At 40.8% G+C, this 20,976-nt stretch overlaps 2 protein-coding genes and 1 long non-coding RNA gene across 3 annotated transcripts in view; 2 read left to right on the top strand and 1 right to left on the bottom strand.

The window, feature by feature from the left end:
- LOC145436733 (uncharacterized) overlaps positions 1-19,325 on the top strand; it is a 246,599-nt gene extending 227,274 nt beyond the window's left edge. Inside the window, exons 2-7 of the mRNA XM_080314009.1 lie at positions 11,472-11,558; positions 11,624-11,670; positions 12,644-12,761; positions 12,830-12,897; positions 16,598-16,740; positions 19,068-19,325. Of these exons, the coding sequence (XP_080170135.1) occupies positions 11,507-11,558; positions 11,624-11,670; positions 12,644-12,761; positions 12,830-12,897; positions 16,598-16,740; positions 19,068-19,323 (684 nt within the window). The 5' untranslated portion in view covers positions 11,472-11,506 and the 3' untranslated portion in view covers positions 19,324-19,325. The remainder of the gene's footprint in view (positions 1-11,471; positions 11,559-11,623; positions 11,671-12,643; positions 12,762-12,829; positions 12,898-16,597; positions 16,741-19,067) is intronic.
- LOC145449229 (uncharacterized) lies at positions 1,329-4,186 on the bottom strand. Its single transcript, XR_013918184.1, has 3 exons — positions 2,185-4,186; positions 1,926-2,007; positions 1,329-1,656 (listed from the first exon to the last, which is right to left on the bottom strand). It is a non-coding gene; the product is annotated as an uncharacterized LOC145449229 (long non-coding RNA).
- LOC145436535 (dnaJ homolog subfamily C member 7-like) overlaps positions 8,364-20,976 on the top strand; it is a 71,876-nt gene continuing 59,263 nt past the window's right edge. Inside the window, exon 1 of the mRNA XM_080313900.1 lies at positions 8,364-8,367. The gene's annotated coding sequence lies outside the window, so the exon portion shown is untranslated. The remainder of the gene's footprint in view (positions 8,368-20,976) is intronic.

The following is a 20,976-nucleotide window of genomic DNA, read 5'->3' as shown; positions in this document are numbered from 1 at the left end:
AAACACCTAATCGGCTGACAACTATATAAAGTTCGATATCTTCGTGACTGCTGGAGCGTGAAGTTGTTATCGAAATTTCAATAAACTGTAGCTCCATAACGGTGACGTTCTGAAGCAAACGGCTGCGACCAAAATTTTTATTTCGTTTTACCCTTCAATTTGAGACCACATCATTTTTAGAGTGCAGCGCCCCTTTAAGCGTAATATAATTTTCCAGTGTGCCGCAAGCAGAGAAAGTTTGGCAACCACTGCACTAGATCGATTGGTCTCTCAACTGCATTTCGAATACGACGTCTAATTAAGGGGGATGACCCTTCTTGCGTGCAATTTTAATTTGAGATCGCATCATATATAGAGTGACGTGACCCTTTAAGGCAAAGGTTCCGAACCTTTTTACACCGTTCCCCCCTTGTAAATATTTCTAAAATCAATCCACCCCCTAATGGCCCACACATTGAGAACCCCTTTGCGCTTTAAGGCATACCTGCGGCTGAACGAAAACAAATATCAGCTAGCGGAGGCAAACAGCCATTAACACTACAACCCTAGCACCTCTGCTTCATCCCACCCCCATGGCATGGTGGCGGGCGGGCCACGAAACCGCATCCCATCGCGCGAAGTTCCCTCAGTCCCTTTAAGCGTAATATAATTTTTCCAGTGTGCCGCAAGCAGAGAAAGTTTGGCAACCACTGCACTAGATCGATTGGTCTCTTAACTGCATTTCGAATACGACGTCTAATTAAGGGAGGATGACCATTCTTGCGTGCAATTATAATTTGAGATCGCATCATATATAGAGCGGAGTGACCCTTTAAGGCAGAGGTTCCGAACCTTTTTACACCGTTCCCCCCTTGGAAATATTTCTAAGTGCAATCCGCCCCCTAATGGCCCACACATTCGGAACCCCTTTGCGCTTTAAGGCATACCTGCGGCTGAATGCAAACAAATATCAGCTAGCGGAGGCAAACAGCCATTACCACTACAACCCTAGCACCTCTGCTTCATTCCACTCCCATGGCATGGTGGCGGGCGGGCCACGAAACCGCATCCCATCGCGCGAAGTTCCCTCACACTGTAAAAACTGTGCCCACCTTTAGAGGTGGTTCACGGTCTACCTTACAGACAGGAGGAAAATTTTCTACCTTTTTTCACATAGGTAGGTATTTTTCTACCTTTTTTCACAGGTAGGTATTTTTCTACCTTATTTCACAGGTAGGTATTTTTCTACCTTATCTTTCTACCTTACACCTCTATCCGACCAACCCATCCTATTATGGCATACGCATATCCTCGTCAAACAGCAACATACATATATAATGCATCACATGTTGACATGACATTGGATTTATTATTTACAATTCAAGACGTCATTAGTCAGTCGAAAGATTTTATTTGGTGGTGCATTGCACGGAGTTTCTTCTTCACAGCATTGGTGATGTGCACACCAGGCAAATGTTCCAGAATCACTGACAAGAACGTCAGGGAATTTTTAATTTTGGGTGAGAACTCCATATCGAAGATCCATTGAATGGATAACATCACTGCCAATGCCTCTTGAAAGTTATGGATGTTGTGCACCTGCTCCCCATCAAAACAGACTTTCCACTCTTGCTTTTCAGTGTTGAAGCAGATGATAGGGTATCCAGACTTTGGTGTCTGTTAGTATGTGAAAAAGAATCAGGTCAAATACACACACACGTTCTATAGATCAGTTCTCAGTCACCATATCTATATTTAGCGTAGTAATGCGGATTTGACAAACAGATGCCGTCGGTAATAAAATTCTAATCTCATTGCTGAAATTTTTGTTAATTTAAATCTAATCCAATTTCCTTGCGAATCAAATTTGGCAAACATTGTATAACTCTATTCGACTAGAATAGTTGTCCGCATTGGTAACATATAATATTGATAAGTATTCATACCTTCTCGTCAACCAGTAAAAATGTGAATATGCTTCATTAAAAATGGTGGGTAAAGCAGCCATCCAGCCAAGATCTTTAGATTCTGTACAAAATTAAGTGAAGATGAAGGAATAGTGATGAAGGATACCGATGAAGGATACCGATGAAGGAATAGTGATATTGGGCACAGTAGAATCAGAATGGCTTACTGTGAACAACAACAGCAATATGTTTAAACTGAAATCAATTTCGGCATTTCGAAATGGTTTACTAAACGTACCTTTTACGATGCGTATCCCAATCAGCATTCCTAGGAATCTTCAACGATCGTGCCCACTTTCTTCAAGCACAAGCTTCGCTCCACCCTTTGCTCAAATCTCTATAATGGCCAGACGACGATACGCCACTCTAACGATTTCAAAATAAGTGGTATTCATCCGCTGACATGCCACCAATAATATTTACAGGCCACTGCGTTATAATGTTTGATTTAGGTCGTTTTTTTTACAGAAACATTTATCATTACATCTAGTCCCTTTCTTTCCCATCTAATTGCGTATAAATTGATATTTATTCCATGTGATGTCACTACTTACCGTACTGACGTAACCAGACGCTGCTTGTGATGTCACAGTGATGCATTGGTTGTTTACTACGAATCTCAGAAAAATCAGTAACGCGTAACGGTAACCTAATGCTTCGTAAATGATCTAATAGATATAGTCGGCTAGAGAATGCTTTTATCTTGCACGACTCAACGGGACAATTCCATTCCATAATCATAAACCGAGCAACTATCGCCCAACACCACCAACTGCAGCGACTGCAACTCTTCAAAGACTATAGATCGATATCTGTGCATGGGCCACGTGCAGAGGTGGCCACAGTCCGGAGTCGGAGCAGTATATATGCACTGCATGCGAAGAGTAAAAGAATGATGATATAAAAGGACATGCAGGTGATAAAAAAAATTGGATCGATATGTCAGGTAGGGCTGGGCAAAATCGAGTACCTGAGTGATTCGATTCTGAATCACGTAATATGCTTCGAGTCGAGTCGAGTAATCGAGTATCACTCATTATGACGTCACAAAAGACTGTACTATGTCGAAGTTCAAATATGTACCTTTTATGCCATCGCAAAGAACATAATGGCTGTTATCCGTCACATTAAAGATACTTTGGTATTTTTCGACCATACCGATTTCATTACACTTCTTGACAATGTTTTGCGATGATCATGACTTCGGAAATATGTTTTTCCAGTATCGTTCGTAGCTTTGTACTATGTCTGGTATGCTGCGACACGGCCAATCAAGGTTTCAAGGCTTTCTCGGTGGAAAATAGTGTCAAAACTAGAATTCTCGTTGATAAATTAACTGTCAGTTGCGAAGAGCGTATAATTTCAGTACTCGAAAAAATCGTATTTTACTACTCGACTCGAATCATTAAAATTAATACTCGATTCAGATTCGAGTACTCGAATCATTGTGCCCAGCAGCCTTAATGTCAGGTCGGGTGTCCGGACAATACCGAGAAAACCATTACCGAGAATGCCATTACCGAGAATGGACACCACCGAGAATGGACATTACCGAGAATGGACACCACCGAGAATGGACATTACCTAGAATGGACACCACCGATAATGGACATTACCGAGAATGCAATATATGCAATACAGGCATGTTATGCATATGCACAGGTCGTGCCGTGAGTGCATCACGGCGTTGCCACATTCGGTATCGATGCTCAGGTATAAATTTCTCGACAACGTCAGTCCCAGTAATCTATATTCTTGACATTGACCATTCTCGGTAATGTCCATTCTCGGTGGTGTCCATTCTCGGTAATGACCATTCTCGGTAATGACCATTCTCGGTAATGTCCGTTCTCGGTAATATCCATTCTCGGTAATGGCATTCTCGGTAATGTCCATTCTCGGTAATGGTTTTCTCGGTATTGGTATAGAACCGTCAGGTCGATGGTCCGGTAATCTTGATCTGACTATGGTATTGATTCAGTAGAAATTGTATGTATTTTGACTGGAATATGCATGATAACTATCGGAGCTATTATGCGCGATGCAGTTTTTTAAATATATCTTCCACCTCCCAAAACCCTCCTATAAAGTAATGTATCGTATATATCACTTTATAGGAGGGTTTTGGGAGGTGGAATATGTATTTCTGGAGGTAGGAAAATGTATTATACCTTCTTGACAGGTGTATGGCATAATCTACCTCTCGTAAAAGGAAGGATTATAGTTTCTTCCTCCATTTTTGCCAAAAACCCACCTTTATTTTTTACAGTGCAGTTCCGCCTGTGCTATACAGTCCATACGAAATGAAGCAACCTGTTAAGTCTCCTAGTAATGCACATTCTCTGTTCTCTATCGGCTCGGGCAATGTATTGCATTTGAGATTTGACTACTTCCGCATCTACTTAACAATTCTTCATGCAAAACTACTTATTTTCACACCTGGCAATCTGTAAAGTAGACAGTCGTTTGGAGATATCATAGAATCGCATTTATGATGAGGATCGCCGTGCAAACTGGGCGTAATACAGCTGCACCACGGTAACTTACTATCGTTTTCATACTTTCACCAATTTGTAGCGTTATTATAGTCTGTTCGCGTTAAGCGCGTGGATACATCTGACAATTTCTAATGTAGCCAGATCCGGGTAACTCCGACACGATGCTTATTGTGGAAAATCGCCACTTCTACATGTAGTCGAGGGAAAATGAGGCAGACTATGATAACCTCTGTATATAGCAAGCTGAGTGAAGATTTTACTCACAGTAATTTGTGACAGTTAATCTTTCAGAGCTTATATCAGGGACGCCAGTAGACCGCGTTAATGCTGACGGGTGTGATTGAGCGCAACCTTAAACCCAATTACGTCAAACCGCGTTAACCATTGCGTGGAATCTGGTTTAAATGGAAACTTGGTTTCAAAGCTTACAGATTTCAACAGTTTGTAAAAGGCATATATGTCGCTCTTCAATTGAGATTACGTCACAACATGACGGAGATATCCCGCTTCAGGTCGAACGGCCCTCCTGCGATTGCCGCGAATAACGGCGCTCTGTGAATCAGAGAAATATGTGTCGAAGGGACGTCCGGGAAATTCGAAGCTATGCGTTTAAGTCAATTCTCCCTTGTTGCGAGTTGGGCTGGGCAAAATCGAGTACCTGAGTGATTCGATTCTGAATCACGTAATATGCTTCGAGTCGAGTCGAGTAATCGAGTATCACTTATTATGACGTCATAAAAGAATGTAATACGTCAAAGGTCAAATATGTACCGTGTATGCCCCCACAAGGAATATAATGCCTTTTATCCATCTCATAAATGATAATTTGGTATTTTTTCGACCATACCGATTTCATTCCACTTGGTTACAATTTTGTGGAATAATCATGACTTCGGAAATGTGCTACGTCCAGTAACCTTCGTAGCTTCATACCATATGTTTCGTATGCTACGATACCGCCAATCAACGTTTCAAGGCTTCACCAGTGAAAAATAGTATCGAAACTATAATTCTCGTTGATAAATTAACTTTCAGTGGCGAGAAGCTTATAATTTCAGTACTCGAAAAAATCGTATTTTACTACTCGACTCGAATCATTAAAATTAATACTCGATTCAGATTCGAGTACTCGAATCATTGTGCCCAGCCCTAGTTGCGAGCAATCTGTGCGACGATCCCGGGCGTTGATTTTAAATCCCATAACAAATGCATAATTTGCACAGTGGACTGAAACATTCAATAAGGCATCTTGATGTAGCTTTTCTACCTTCATATTAATACTAGGAGTTGCCACTAAATTATGAAACTTATAAGTACCTAAACCGTATGCATTCGAGAGGAGATACGGAAAACGTATTGTTTCATGAAGTACAATATTGCTGAGCGACGGTTATCGTCCGTAAATTCGTATCGCTCAATACCGTAGCTTGCGCAGTAACGCGCAACATATCTTACTGTATTCTTCGCACGGAGTAGGCTACAATGATGGAACACGAAATTGAAATCCGAGATGAGGATTTCCCTGTAAAATAACGGATTTAGATTGGTTAAAACGTTTTAGTTTGCTGACCGCATGATAATGGACGGGAAGCTTCTGACGGCCAGGTTTCTCTTTCGAGTTATTGTAAAGAATCAGGTTCGTATTTAAAGCGGGAAACGGCCGTTGTCGAGAGAGGCCGTTCGTTGTCTCATTCACGTGTGTCGAATTCACTTTTAATCAAAATTCGTTAAACCAAATCTCTGACAACGTTCTTGTATAATCTGAAAATATTACAGTGAGCCATCTGTTCGTCTCGATTAACCTACACGAATTTTCGGGCCTTCGACGTCGTATTTGGCGTTACGGTTGTTAATGTGCGATGTTAATTTCAGTCGTTCTTATTGACTGAAGATTACCACTGACGAGTATCAGCCAAAAGTATCCCGGTTTATTTCAATATGAATATACCATTCAACTGTAAATTAAAGTTATATATCTCCAAGAGTGTCGTTCGAAATTTTATTCAAGTGCCTTCAGATTGTAATCTTGACACCAGGACTTTAGATAATTAACAATTGAGGTGCAATATTTACGGACTGTGTGACGTCAGCTGACTGCATTGCATACGGAACTGCGGGTGTGAAAATTGATAGATGCGAGAACGAGTGTAGCGAGGCAGTGATCCGTACCGAGCAACAAAATAGGAGAGAGAGGTAGAAACGGAATCTTCCCGACATGTCTCGTCCGACGAGCTTACTAGTCCTAGCTAGACGGCATAGCGGTACTTTCATTCCGGCACGTTCATTTCGTCCGCGCTGCGAATGGGGCTTTCATAAGAAAATCAATACTGCTTGGAGGTGCGAAGCCACCGCTATAATTATTTGCTTAAACTTGACATGATTCACATCTGCTATCAGTGACATTTAAGAGAAGAGACCAATGCTGATGGATAGGCAGCAATTCGCTGTGATTAGGTGAATTCGCTCAAGCATGATGAAGTTTGCCAGTCAATTTCGATTAATGTATTGTTGTTGCTGTTGTAATTTTAGTTATTCAGGGTGTTGCGACTGCTATGGCCATTTACACCAGGCTAGTGATCCTTTTCATGATTCCTGAGCTAACGACTTAAACGTTGATCCAAATCCTCAAACACGCAGCAACATCGCTATATGAAAGTGGCGCCAAACAAATCTCAGAAGAACCTTTCCTTTTCTGTGTATCAATGCGTGAGGTGACTTGGATGTTGCGTGCTGATGAATCTTCAATGTATGTATGAAATCAAATATCTTTGCAAGCCTCATGATAAGCTCGCGCTGCGCTTGAGATTCCGTCGCAACTTGGAGGAGATATCTCGCTTTATATTGAACGGCCCTACGGCGAAAAACGCCAAAGTATACTATGTCGAAAGGGTGTCTGTGAAACTCGAAGTATAGCGTCGGTGTCATTTTCCTTCAAATCATACCGTGATATGTAAAGCTGAAGATATGCCGCGACGTGTTGCGGTCCTTTTAAATCCGATAACAAATATATAATTTTGCTTTGATCGATGGGGTTTAAAAGCTAGCAAGCTTTTGCTATGTCAGATCTGCCCATAACGATAGCGAATGTTATGGGTAAATTTAATTCACGCCTACAAGCCAGACCATCTCTGTCACAGACTCCATAATTAGAGCTAAGCTAAATGATTTGAGTACCCGAATAGGAATCGTGTTTTAATTAGGACACGATGCAACGTTGTATAGTTTTGCGGTTGATGTTTTTGCGGCATATACACCGGCTTATGATGTACATTGTACATACAAACGATCCGTGCATAATTGCATATACATACCCTGAAATCATGAGGCGCATATGTCACTGGACCAGGAAGGTGCAAAAATAGCCTCGTAAGGCTTTCCTATAGTCTTGCATCATGCTATATAGGAATTGCTCAGCGCCAAACAGGAAGTCACAGATACCAATTTTACTGGTCAGGTTTTTGATGTGACCCGATCGGGGATTGAACCCAGGATCTACCGATAAAAAAAGCCGGACGCCCCACCATTTTTCCGATTCGGTTGACGGGAACTGATATGTTTGAGTACTGAATTTTTGCGCCCCTATGGGTAGCCTACTGCGAGATATTTTATTGACTAGAATTAAAGTTTCGATACTTTCTACTCATCATGGAATCCTTGAAACCATCCTAGCATCAAAACATGTAGTACAAGACTTGATACAATGTTGTGTAACTGGCATTATATTATTTGTGGTCGTTTAATAGATACATATTTAAACCTCCCAAATCATTCATGCTGTTACGAAGTCATAATCAGTATACCCGAGGGCTCGACTTGTGGGCTACTACTAGATTCGAAATCGAATCACTCAGTTACTGTGTGTGAGGAAAACTTCTGCCACCATGCAATTATGAACAAATTAACAGAGCGGAACGGTTGTATTATCATAGAGAACTATCCAAATATTTCCCTTTCACTGTGTAATCGGAATTAGATATGGAATATGATGGCGTTGAAATTGAAACTAGCAACAACTAAAACATTAATTCTACTCGCGTCTTCGCAACGAATCATCCTCTTAGTAGTTTAAAATGTAACCGACAACATTTACTAGATGCTCGGCGGAGATAACAAGTTTCATGACTGTTTTGTCCAAGACCAATACGCCGCAAGATTGCTATATAATAATAAGACAGTGAGGAGATTGAAAGTATCTGCATAGTCAGTTGAGCAACGAATACCCACTTTGTCCTACAGATATTAATTTTAAAAAACATGCCAAAGTGAGGCATGCATGCATGTCGTAAAACGCCAAACCGTACCTGACGATTTTGAAGTTGAGATTACACGCCCTTGATACGGTGTCTAATCTTGTTCGATATTGAAATTTGATTCGAATCATGACTTGTCGTCGACAGACACGGCGAAAAACGTTCTCTCGCGAATCACTCGCGTTTTAAAGTATAGCGACTCCCCGCTTGGGTTATTTGATGAGATAGGCGTGCTGCAAACTTTTGAGGGTAGCCTGAGCTATTTAGATCGCGGCATTCCGCACCGGGGGCGCAGAGAGTAAACCAATTTCACACGAATTGATACAAGTTTATTCGGGAGATAACGACCATTTATTTTGAATTATGTGCGTAGGCGAAGCAGTTCTAGTGTGACATGCAATGCTAGTCCGTTTCTTGTTACGTCGAAAATGAATACGGCCGTTTGAATTTATAAAATAAGTTGATAACTTACCGGTAATCTTTTGCCAACTTAATCTCGAATTATTGCCAAATGGCTTGAGTCGGAAGCAATTATAATACAGGCAACGGGTAGTAATTGGGCGTACCCGGTGTCCAAAAATAATTTGAACGGTGAGTTATAGTAGCTCGCGATTGAAATATCAATATAATCGTTTCAACGATTGACCAACGCCATTGGGCCTACTGCGAACAATTTTGGACAAACATATCTTCAACAATGCTGTAGCATTTATATATCGCGAAACTATCATCTCTGTCGATGAATTTGATTGGCCATATAATGTTCGCAAAGAACACGCTTGAAGTACTCGTAGAAGTCACATCTTCACTGGATATTTGCCATAGGAACGAGACTATTGATGGTGTTATTGTGCCGAGATGTATATCATATTAACCGTATCATTTCCCTTGAAATTGTAACAAAATAACATATCAAAAGGGGTTACCTATACAGTGTCGAGAAAAAATCTTGGGGCCACATGATAAGAAGAAAGATTTTTAATCGTGCGGCCTTGATTTTGCATATCGCATCTGAATCTAACCATTGGAGTGCTGCGATCGGAACTGGGCTCATCATTCATGTGTTCGTGATGGGTGGCTAATATCGACTAGAACTAAAACAGCAAATGTTTGCTGCTTAGTGGTGGTATCATTCCGATGAAGACTGCGAGATACACACGTCGTACTAAACTAACGCCTTTGCTAACGGTATTCAATCCGAAGGCATTACTTTGATGTGGGTATCGTTGAGACATCACATGTTGTAATGTTGACAATATCATCTATCTTATCAACGATTATTATCCATCGGAGAAGCTGCGTGTGGTTTGCAATTGTCGGAACTCCAAACCCAACAAATAGTGACTCTCCATCGATTTGAATGAGCATGACAAGCTGGCAACTCGAATTTCAAGTCCCCAGACTCCTGAAAATTATGTAACACTGCAGCACAGCGCGCTGAAATTGGTATGCAGAGGTGTGTCGAGTGGCGTTGTCTCGCGACGCGAGTGACAGCCCAGAAAAGTCAGCGCCGGTACGACCTGCCCCCGGGCGATAAAGTAATGTTGCCTCGTACTGAATAAGGGCTCCTTTCGCTCATAGATCGGTGTGGGTTCGAATCCAGTCTAAACCAGCGCGGGCGTCTTGTCCCTGGGATACTGGATTCTTTGCGTCACCATTCACCAGCCATATTTAAATCACACGAGTAATGGACAGAAGTAGGATTGCATTTAAAACAAACGGTGTTTTAAAGCACTTTGTTTAAAGCATGTTTTAAACAGTGTTTCGAAGAAATGCCATTTTTTAATTGTCTTTTTAATAAGCTGTAAAATTGTGCCGTAATTGTGTAAATATTTTCCCAAAACATGTTGTATGAACCTACGGACAATTACCACTCAATATAGACGACGTACATGGATATGGGATGGTTCGGACCCTCAAAATAGTCGGTTCAACAGCAATAGTACAGATATTTCGTCAAAGGAGCCATATTTACCCTTATATTTTCAATTTTCAATGTCAATCCACAATGACGTCGCAATTGAATATTCATGACGTCATGACTTTGAAGAAAAACAATAAAAACATGTTTCAAACAAGGCATTGTTTTAAGCATGTTTGTTTTAGATTGATTTTTGTTTTAAATGCAACTCTAGACGAAACTGCTGGTTAAAAAGGGCGATCTGATAAGGCTTGAGCTAAGCTATTGTACCCTCCAAAATGCAGCAGTGCATCTCGATATTTCAAAAATGGGAATCGAGGTGATTAACCAACGCTGGCGTCTTTTCTCGGCGATATGAGGTACCTTGCATCATCAGCTATTCCAATCACGCGAATGACCGTCAGCACTGATTAAAAGGAATCGATCTAATGAGGCTTGAGCCATGCTATTGAACCCCGTCAAAAATGCAATAGTGCATCTTCATATTTCAAAAATCTGAATCCAAGTAATAAGGCTCAGTGAATTCGTATCTGGTACATTGTGTGGATGTACCGATCACATCAAATTCATGAGACGTTTTTAAATCGCTGAATTCACAGCACACCACCTCCCGCTGCGGCCAGAACTGTTACCAGCGTACTTTGAGATCGTCTGAGCCAGCAATGCGATAATTTAACACATTTCTTGCCAACTGAATTGTGATTCTAAACTTTGGCCGTGGTGCACATCGATAATCCCCACATTTTGTTATTCTCAGTCTATATTACTACTTTTAATTGTTGGTATTGGTTGGTGATTGTTAATTAACTATTGTCATTGTTAATAATAATAATAATCACAGTTTCTTTTCTTCCTTAAGTAGATCGGTCGTGCTAGTCAAGATAGACCAGCATGCGATTCGTTCCAAGCTTCATCCTCCTTGTTGCAGTGGCTTATGTCGGAGGTAAGCAACTTAGCCTTTGGGACTGTTTGTTAGCGTTGCTTTTCTTAAGCTGGTTTTAATTGCAGTCATTGGCGAAGAAGCTGGAGAAGAGCCAGGCACTCACCAGGGATCGGTAAGTGCGCCGCGGCTTATTTTGAATATCTGTCCTACATTCCTGCGGATAGTCAACAACATCTAGCGACTGTGTTCGCAAGAACACTGTACAAGTCTTGTGCAACATTCTATCACGTATATCGGTGTCAGTATTTGAAATACCTCTCCGTTTGAACTCATTATCTTCCGCTCAATTGCACTACAGCTCATTCGGACAATTCTCCGCTTAATTCGGACATAGGGTTGCAATTCATATCGTTAGGTTATGACTAGGGCAAGTTTTTGTCACGCTAAAATCGTGAGAAAGTTGCACTTAATTTTAACAAAAGTTGCAATAAAAAGTCGAATATATCAGTTCTTAAAATTATCAAGGTATGAGATACTTGGAAGGTTCCGCTGTATAAACCAACGGTTCACCTTTAGGATTTACAAGGTGTCTGCTTGTTTCGTTTCTTTCTTCGCTATTTAATCGATCACGCATGCATTTTTATGTTCATCATGTTTGAAACATACATGACAGCATTTCGCTGTCAGCTCCTGCAGAGCTGTCGAATTCGGTACATTTCGTTTTCAGGGACGGCCTGACATGACCGCGAAATTTTTATTTTGCCGCTATGCAGCAAGAAAAGAACGCAATTCGGAAATAATATTCCGCAAATTTCTAAACAGCAAATCAATACCCCGTATAAAACCTCAAATGCCACACCCCAAAACTCCTAGGTCCGCACACCTGTCCGAAGAAACTGCAGCAAAACTCATCTGTGTATCATATTTGACACAATTGCATTTTTGTTATGTATGTTGTACCGCACGGTTTATAAATAACGATTCTCTCTCTCTCTCCACCTCTTTCGCTCTCTCTCTCTCTCTCTCTCTCTCTCTCTCTCTCTCTCTCTCTCTCCGGGGTGTGTGTGGATTTGGACTTCTCTATCTTGCTGCTATATTCCTTCATATTCCGATATTCCGGCAATAACTACTTTCTTATCATTCAGTACAACAACCCGGGAGTCGTAGTCGGGAGACAAGCCGCTCCCGCCGGATATGTGTATCCTCCAAATTATCAGACGCAGAGATTGGTTCAACTCCTCCTGACGGTAGAAGTTGTCAAATGTGAGTGTAATATATTAACCAGGCAAATGACTCGACGACCATTACCAACTGGTTATCTTCTCATACAGTGATCAGCAGGTTGCTAACAAGAACAACGACAACAACGGCGGGACCGGTAACGACAACTGTTGTTCCGGTAAGTGCCCTTGTCCCAATATTCGAGTGCTAGTATAGATCAGTGATATTCAACCGTTTTCAGAATGATACATATTTTTAGTGTTTACACAAAATTGTGGCCTACCTTACAGTTGCTGAAATACACGTTTTTTTATCAAATTTTACTGACTGCTCTATAAAAGCATTCGTTTGGGTAATGAAACGCTGCACACCGAATTCGGCTCGGTTTCAACCTGTAGAGGTGAAGCTAATAGAGTTTGAAAATCATAAATTTGATAAAAAAAATATGCTTTAAAATGTTGCTGTCAACTTCATCGCATTGTTGAGTTGCTTAAAAAATTATGCACGAGTAATTTGGATCACTTCCAACGAGTAGGATGAATCCAACCACCGGCATTTTACGTATATCACTTTAGCTTGATGATGGGGCTATTTCGGCCATAAATTATCATGACAATTTCACTCGTAAAACGGATGCAAACCAGCTCATGAAATACATTATACACACTATACGAGCCCACGTTTAAAAAGAAAGGTTGAAATAGCACAGAGATAGGCTACATGATGTAACGCAGATTGGCAAAACACACTCAAAAAATCGAAGTACTGCGTTACCGCTTAATGCCCGTGTCTGTAACGACACGGCGAATAATCGGTGGGTGACGTGTGTTATCTTCGTAAGAGTTTATTTACAACAAAACTATGATCGTTATTACAATCGCAGACCGTAAAATTCGCAATGTAACAATAGCTTGCAACAAACATAGATTTTACGAACGCAACACCGACCTGGTAACACCGAAGTTACTGAAGAAACTGATGTTACCATCTATATCATGTTGAACAATCAAATTTATGCAGACGGAAGTAATTCGTTATAACTTGCAATTCTCATATTAGTCTTGTTGTTTTTAGTTGTGTAACTTCTGAATAACTGTATTCTGTACTATAGTACAGTTCAATCCGTCTTTGTTGCTATTGTTACATCACGGTTCACATCATAGGTGTCTGTAATATGAAAGTTGACAAACTATTGCCCGTCAACATTTTGTGCGGCCCCAAAAAAGCCTCAAACTATTGATAAACTGCGACTTGAAAATCTAATTACTGCAGCGAATGAGCGTTTTTGAAATTTATTTCACCATGATACCATGATCTTATTATAGTGTATTTTTTTAATTTATTACCGGTCAAAACGGAAATGACTCAATTCGAATTACGACTGTGATTGTAAACCTAAAACTCCATCAATTTTATTAATTTCAGTGCTGCCTTTGGTAAAATATATTTCGACGTTAGAGGTATTTCAATAAGTATCAGTTTACATACAGCGAACAGGTCACTGCACTTTGGAACACTTCCCTTCAACCTCACGTCCTAATTATAATAGGTACAATTTATCAAATTATGAGCTGCGGAATCGGAAAAATTTTTAAGACACCATTACATTGTGCTGCTGTCGTTATCGCTAAAATGTGACGAAGGCATGTTTTACACAACAACAGTGTTGGATATTTGCTAAAGCGTATTAGAATAGCTTCTTGGAGGTACAGAACTTCAATATACGATCAAACAGTATGTTCATATTGAACTGAACCTGAATATTTTCGGCTGACACTCGTCAGAGGTAATTGTCAGCAACTTTTTGTAGTTTGGTTCTTCTTTTCTATATTCTTTTACTTTTCATTCAGCGTACATGCCTTCTCTTTACATCGTCTAGGCCAGGGGTTCTCAGCCCTTTCTTGGCCGTGACCCATTTTCCGGTTTAAAAATGTGCTGTGGCCCACCTGATATCTTACAGTCATAATCCTGTTTAATGCATGGTCATGGACAGCGCCGATATGCCTATTTCTCTAAAATATGCGCATGCATTTTCTCTAAGTGATGATATTTAAATCCCGATCTCCCGGGATACGAAATCGCGCGAAGCGCGAAAAAAAATTCTAGTTGAATAAATATCCTCCAGTTACGGCCCTGGTAGATCATATGCTAAAACTCCTAAGTAGATTATTTTCGTCCGCTGCTCCATTCGCGTCGCGAAAGACAATGATGAGATCCCCGCACTGTGCGATTAGGACTTGAGTGATACTATTGTGGGGAATATTAAAATCATTCTGGGCCAGCATCGAACAATTAATTGGTGAATGGAGTACTACAGAGAAGTGGAGAAAGATTTTTCCATATGCATGATGTAGGCTACTTTGTACGTCTTGTACCAAAACAACCAAAGTTGCGATGTCAGAATATTCAATCCAATGATACAATCAATTCCTGTGACTCTTTCATTATGTACAATGATTTCCAGGCCGGACATTTTAAACCGACTTCCAAGATTAATGCGCTCCGTTAAATCCTCAATCCATTAAGATTCGTTGCGGTGGTGCAGTATACCCCGGCCAGAAGTTGCTAATAATTTGCAATTATGGCTAATTTTAGCTTGCAATAATACGGCCTGCCGAAGTACAGTAAATCTGTACATCAATTCCACTTCATTGCAAGTTCATTACATATCCCATTCAACGGCATACGACATATGACCCTGCTTGAATACTTGGTTACTTCAGCATTATCTTCCAGTTAGACCTATTATACGATTGAAATTATTTTAGGTCCTGTTAGCTGTAGGTTGTCATAGCCAGTAGAAAAAGCCACCGTTTCTCCCTTACGTTTTCGATTTGTACAAGCTGACTTCATACGTGCCACTACGTCTAATCAGAGTCGGATGAAAAGCTTTATGTATATAGCCTACGTATAATTAGATAATACGAATGTATATTTAGCAAAAACATAAGAAATATAACTGAACTTACATTAATTTTGATTTTTCTAAATAGCTCTGTGGCCCACCTAAAAATGCTCTGTGGCCCACCAGTGGGCCATGGCCCACCCTATGAGAACCCCTGGTCTAGGCCAAGGTGGGTGTCTGATTCTAAAGACTACTCCTTGTCGTTTCGACACCTTCCTATCTTTTCATTGTATCGCAATTTTTGTGGTGTATTGAACTGATAAAAATTGCTAATGAAACAAACTGAACTAGTAGAGAATTGGAAAAGAACATTGCATATCAACAATCGTATCACAAAATACGACGTCACCAGCATGAAAATTCAAATACGAGAGATTTCAATGTACTATTTTAGATGGTAGGCCTACACATACTCTTTTTGTAGACACAGTCTGGGCTGGTGCATTTTGATGAAATTCGACTCCACGGCACACATTTGAAAGTGTGAACGGCCCCTCCCAGCGTATCGAAATCTGTAGTCTCAATAGTTTTTCGCACAAGCTGGATTATCCAACAGATGTTAGCCAATGGCAGAATTTATGGCCTTTGATTGCCAAGCATCAAGGTTTACCGGATGAGTCAAGGGTGAGATTCTCACCTAGTTGCTCATTTCGTGTTCATTTAAATATGAATATACTATTCAATTGTAAAGCGTGTTAAACAGTAACATGGTTATAATGCCACCAGGATTGTATGTCCGAAAATTCAATCAAAAGTAGAATCAGCATATCTATCAGATCGCTTCTCAATGCTCATAGATTCAAATTTTCATTTTCTTTAGCAATCAGCGAAACCGACCGTCATCCCTAAGTTAAATAAACTCATTTAAAACATTCAAAAGTAGGTGTGATAGCATAGGTGTGTTATCAGGAGTCGGTACGCGCACTCGTTCGATATAAACGCCTGTTATTCAAAATGTTGATCTACATTGCAGGCCGACTGGAAAACCTACAAAGGATGTCAGTACGAAGCCAGTAACTTTCCGGCGACTGGGACAGTTGCAGCGGCTGCGTGCGCAGCATTCGGCCCCAAAGTGGGTCTCGCGCATAAGAACGTCAGGACCGCGGCGGACCGGCTGTGAGTGCAGACTTTTTGCAACTGAACCGTCAGAAAAATACGACATTCTTCATGGTACAGACGAACAAAATATTTGAATGCAACGCACGAATTACGACCCCTCTCTATGTAAGCTACCGAACACCTCGACTCGAATGTATGCTTTGATTACTAATCGAATATTCGAGATTTGTAAAGCGTGTTCAAGGTTGACCATACGTGGAGACAAAGGTGATCAAAGTAGACATCGTACGTACTCAAGTAGACGTAATGTTGTCCATTTACTTACACGCGAGAGTTGTCTGACTAAGTATTCTATTCCTAGTTTCGACTAAAAGCTGAAGACTGTTAACCACAAACGGAAGTATAGTCTAGAACAGGGGTCGGGAACCTATTTACTCCCTGCTAAAACAGGTGTAAAGCTAAGAAAAGACAAAGTCCACTTTTCCAGATATAAGTAAATGCTACATTTCAAAATTTTAGTTTGGAACGTTATTATGGGCCATATTTACTGTGATGAAATACTTCATATGGGCGACAATGTGGTATAAACGGAACCACGCAACCCGCTTCCTAAATTATATTCGTCGATACTTTGTAACTTTCTTGAAAATTAAATGTTGATACTTCGTCAAAACAGCCCTGAAATTCCTCTGCCATTCTGTATGATTGGAGAATTCAACTACTTCTACTTGAGAAACTGAAATAGCGAGTAGAAGTAGCGGGAAATTAGATCTACTTTAGTAAGTACCCAAGTAGCGACAAACTATTTGAGTATTTCTTAAATGTGGAAGTACTTCGTTACTATGACCACCTCTGATTATTCATGCATTTATTTAATTAACCAGCAACCGAATGCCGCCACAAAATGCACGTGAAAATCGGGTTATTCTCGTACCACCGCGAAAATTGACTAAAATAGGTCAACTCGCCACAAAGTATAATCAGATACCGGAATTTTTAGGGATCGCCGCAAAAGTTGCCTGTTTTACTTGGTCAATTTACCAGCGATCAGAGTCATCAGTACAAATTTCCCCTTAATATGTCATTCTCGCATCCGAAAAAAGAGGGGGTGATAGATCTGGGTTGTAATGACTCGAGTCTCCACTCGAGTCCAACTCAAGTCACGAATTTCTAATGACTCGAGTCATTTTCTCAAAATACGGAAATTACTCGACTCGACTCGAGTCAACCTGTGTATTGACTTGACTTGGACTCGAGTCATTGCACATGACTCGAACCAAGTCATATGACTCGACTCGACTCCGCCATTTCATTGAAGTTTCGAAGAAGAGTAGGGTAACCACCTTATTGGGATTTTGTCTATTGGTACTGGTACTTCAAAATGCGACCAGAAACTGTGGGGATAATTGGTATATTATGCGAAGCATTCGATATCACCAAAAGAGCTGTAAAAGACCTTAACTGGAAACTGAGCAGTCAGCACAATGACTTGGACTCGGACTCGAATCATAACACCATGACTCCGACTCGAACCTCTGCTCGATGACTCGGACTTGGACTTGGCTCGGTGGTGAATTGAAAATGACTCGACTTGACTCGACTCAAAACTAGGAAAGTGAGATTGACTTGTGACTCGGAGCCTTGTGACTTGGTTACAACCCTGCGATAAATATATGTCGAGCTTGATGAGGGGGCGATGAGTCGGAAAAGGTTGGGAGCCACTGCAACAAACTATAAGAAATATGTCAATAACACCGGTATAGCGATTTAAGATTACAGTTCTCTGACTACTGACTGGGTCTGGCAAAAATGATTCGAGCACTCGAATCAGAATCGAATATTAATTTTCATGATTCGAGTGGAGCAGTGAGAGATGGTATTTCTGAAATTATATAGGTGGGTGTCCGATTCCATAGACAACTCCTAGTCGCTTCGGCATCTTCCTTTCTTTTCATTGTATCGCATTTTTTGTGGTGTATTGAACTGATAAAATTGCTAATAAACCAAAGATGATGATGATGCTATTTACCACTATTAGCTGATTTATCAATGAAAGCTGTATATTCGATAGTATTTCTTGAAGCCTCGATCGGTCGGATCGCAAAATGCGAATCATGAAGTACTAATTCACGTGATTGAATCGAAATTACATTTCTATGTAGTCGTGATCAACCATTGTCGCGTGGTACAGTGTGCTAGTCTTGACTTAAAAATACCAAACTATTTTTAACGTGGTTTAGAATTGGCATAATATTCTTTATGGTCGCATGAGAGATACAAGCCCTGCGTCCAATTAGCATGCTGTTCTACCATGCCGCTATTTCGGCGATCCTGTTCGCCACGATTTCGCAGCGCGTTGTCAATGCGTTTCTTCACTCTTCCAGGGCGCTCTTCCAAACCCACCTGGGACTCACAGGCTCAGTCTGGCTGGGGCTGACGGACACAGACGGCGATGGCACTACCACCGCGAAGTGGACGGATGGCACAGTCTACGCCACCGAGTCCGGCGTCAGTGAGACGTACTCGGACGGTACAGCTTCGTCTAGCGGCTCTGCGATCGCACCCACCTTCAACAACATCGACTTGTCGGCTACCTCTGGCTCCGCCACCAAGTTCTACGTGTGCGAATATTGCCCCTAGTGACGAATGGAGCAGTCGTTACGTAGCGGTGATAGCCATTTTGATAAATGACGAGACGAATACAGTCGCTGCTTGTTGCATACTAGTCTGTTAATAAAGTCAGGTCAAGAGCTTCTTGGAGGTAGAGAACTTTAATTTACAATTAAATAGTATATTCATATTGAAATGAGCCCGAATATTTTCGGCTGACAGAGTCAAAGTTAGAAAAGTAGAAAATCTTCAGATTGTCCAAATTAGTTAGGAATTGGAATTAGCGAATTCGATAAAGGCCTGAAAATTCAATCATATCTCGACTTAGAAAGAAATACAACGAAATCAATTTCTGTTCATATCATATCAAATAAGAGTTAATCCTCGTAAGTACGAGAATGACAACTGTCTGTATGCAACATGGCTGGCACGTTTCGCACTACACAGTTCCGCTGTAGCATTTTCAGGAAAACCAGAGAATAGACAAGAATTAAAATTCGATGATAGAAACATTTCGCAGGTAGGATTAGAACTGGATTACCGGCATTTCGCACCAATTGGTCCAATTTGACAACGAAAGTTAACTGGTTGGTCGTATTCGTAGTGAACACGCAGCGGCAGTGAATCGAATACGAATCCAAATCGAGTTAGATGCGAATCTGAATAGAGATAAAATTAATGGGTTGTCTATAATATCGAGTCGCTAGTGTACATAGAAAGAACTATTGGTATCGGACATTAGCCGTAAAAACAGGTTACTCAGGGAGTCTAGAATATGCTGACTGCTGGACTCGGGATATTGATATCCTTCTAATAAATTATTAGCAGATTCGGTTGAAGCGGTCGCCGTCGTACGTCAAGTAGAAGTAATTGTAACGATAGCATATAACCATCGTTATTTAGAAGTATAAAGCCATTCGGGCATTCACCAAGCCATGCTCTTAGTATGTGTTTGATGTTTTTTAATTGGCATATCAAGTAGTTATTTACCTTTCGACTGGGGTAATGCGTACTATAAATGTCGTTTGTGGAAAAATGGTCAGATTTGCACTGTTAGATAGGACACAACTAGGCTAGCATTTGAGTCTGTTTTTGTGTAACTTTTAATTCGCCGTGTCACTGCCTCATCCCACTACTGCAAGAGATTAATATGCCTTGGCTTGGTCAACGAATATATTTAAAGGATATATAAAGTGTGGTTTGGTTGTGGTGCGCGTTGACTACCGGCAAGCCTCGCTACGTCATTCGAGTTTGATCTCGAAGGAGCCTTAAAAGTAATATCGTACGTTTCTACTCGACTGCAAGTAGATCAGCGATTTCAAAATGAGTAAAAATAGTAAGTATGATAGGCCTAGACCACGGGTCACCAACTCAAAACGGGTAGCGGGTCGCTTTTCAAATTTCGTCGAGGCCCTGTGACGCAAGAATGAATATATTAAGACAAAAATGCCACACAGTTTTAGCAACCACGTTTTTAAAACTTTACGTCAAAACACTGCAGTGCTCCCTAACGACGGAGACCGTCATAGTTTCCACATAAGAAGCAATAGGCCTACATTATAAAAGTAGTACAAATGCAACAAGAAATATTATGATATTCAATTTCATGTTGTTTTGAACTATGAGCCGCGCAGGATAGCTGACAACGCTTTTCATCGACCGAGCATTAAGGAATCAATATTG

This window comes from Botryllus schlosseri, chromosome 1, assembly GCF_051294905.1.
Source record: "Botryllus schlosseri isolate E-star chromosome 1, Bs_hap1, whole genome shotgun sequence".
NCBI classification, from domain to species: domain Eukaryota; kingdom Metazoa; phylum Chordata; class Ascidiacea; order Stolidobranchia; family Styelidae; genus Botryllus; species Botryllus schlosseri.
Note: the sequence above shows the minus strand (reverse complement) of the source record. Positions and strands in the feature narration are given on the sequence as shown.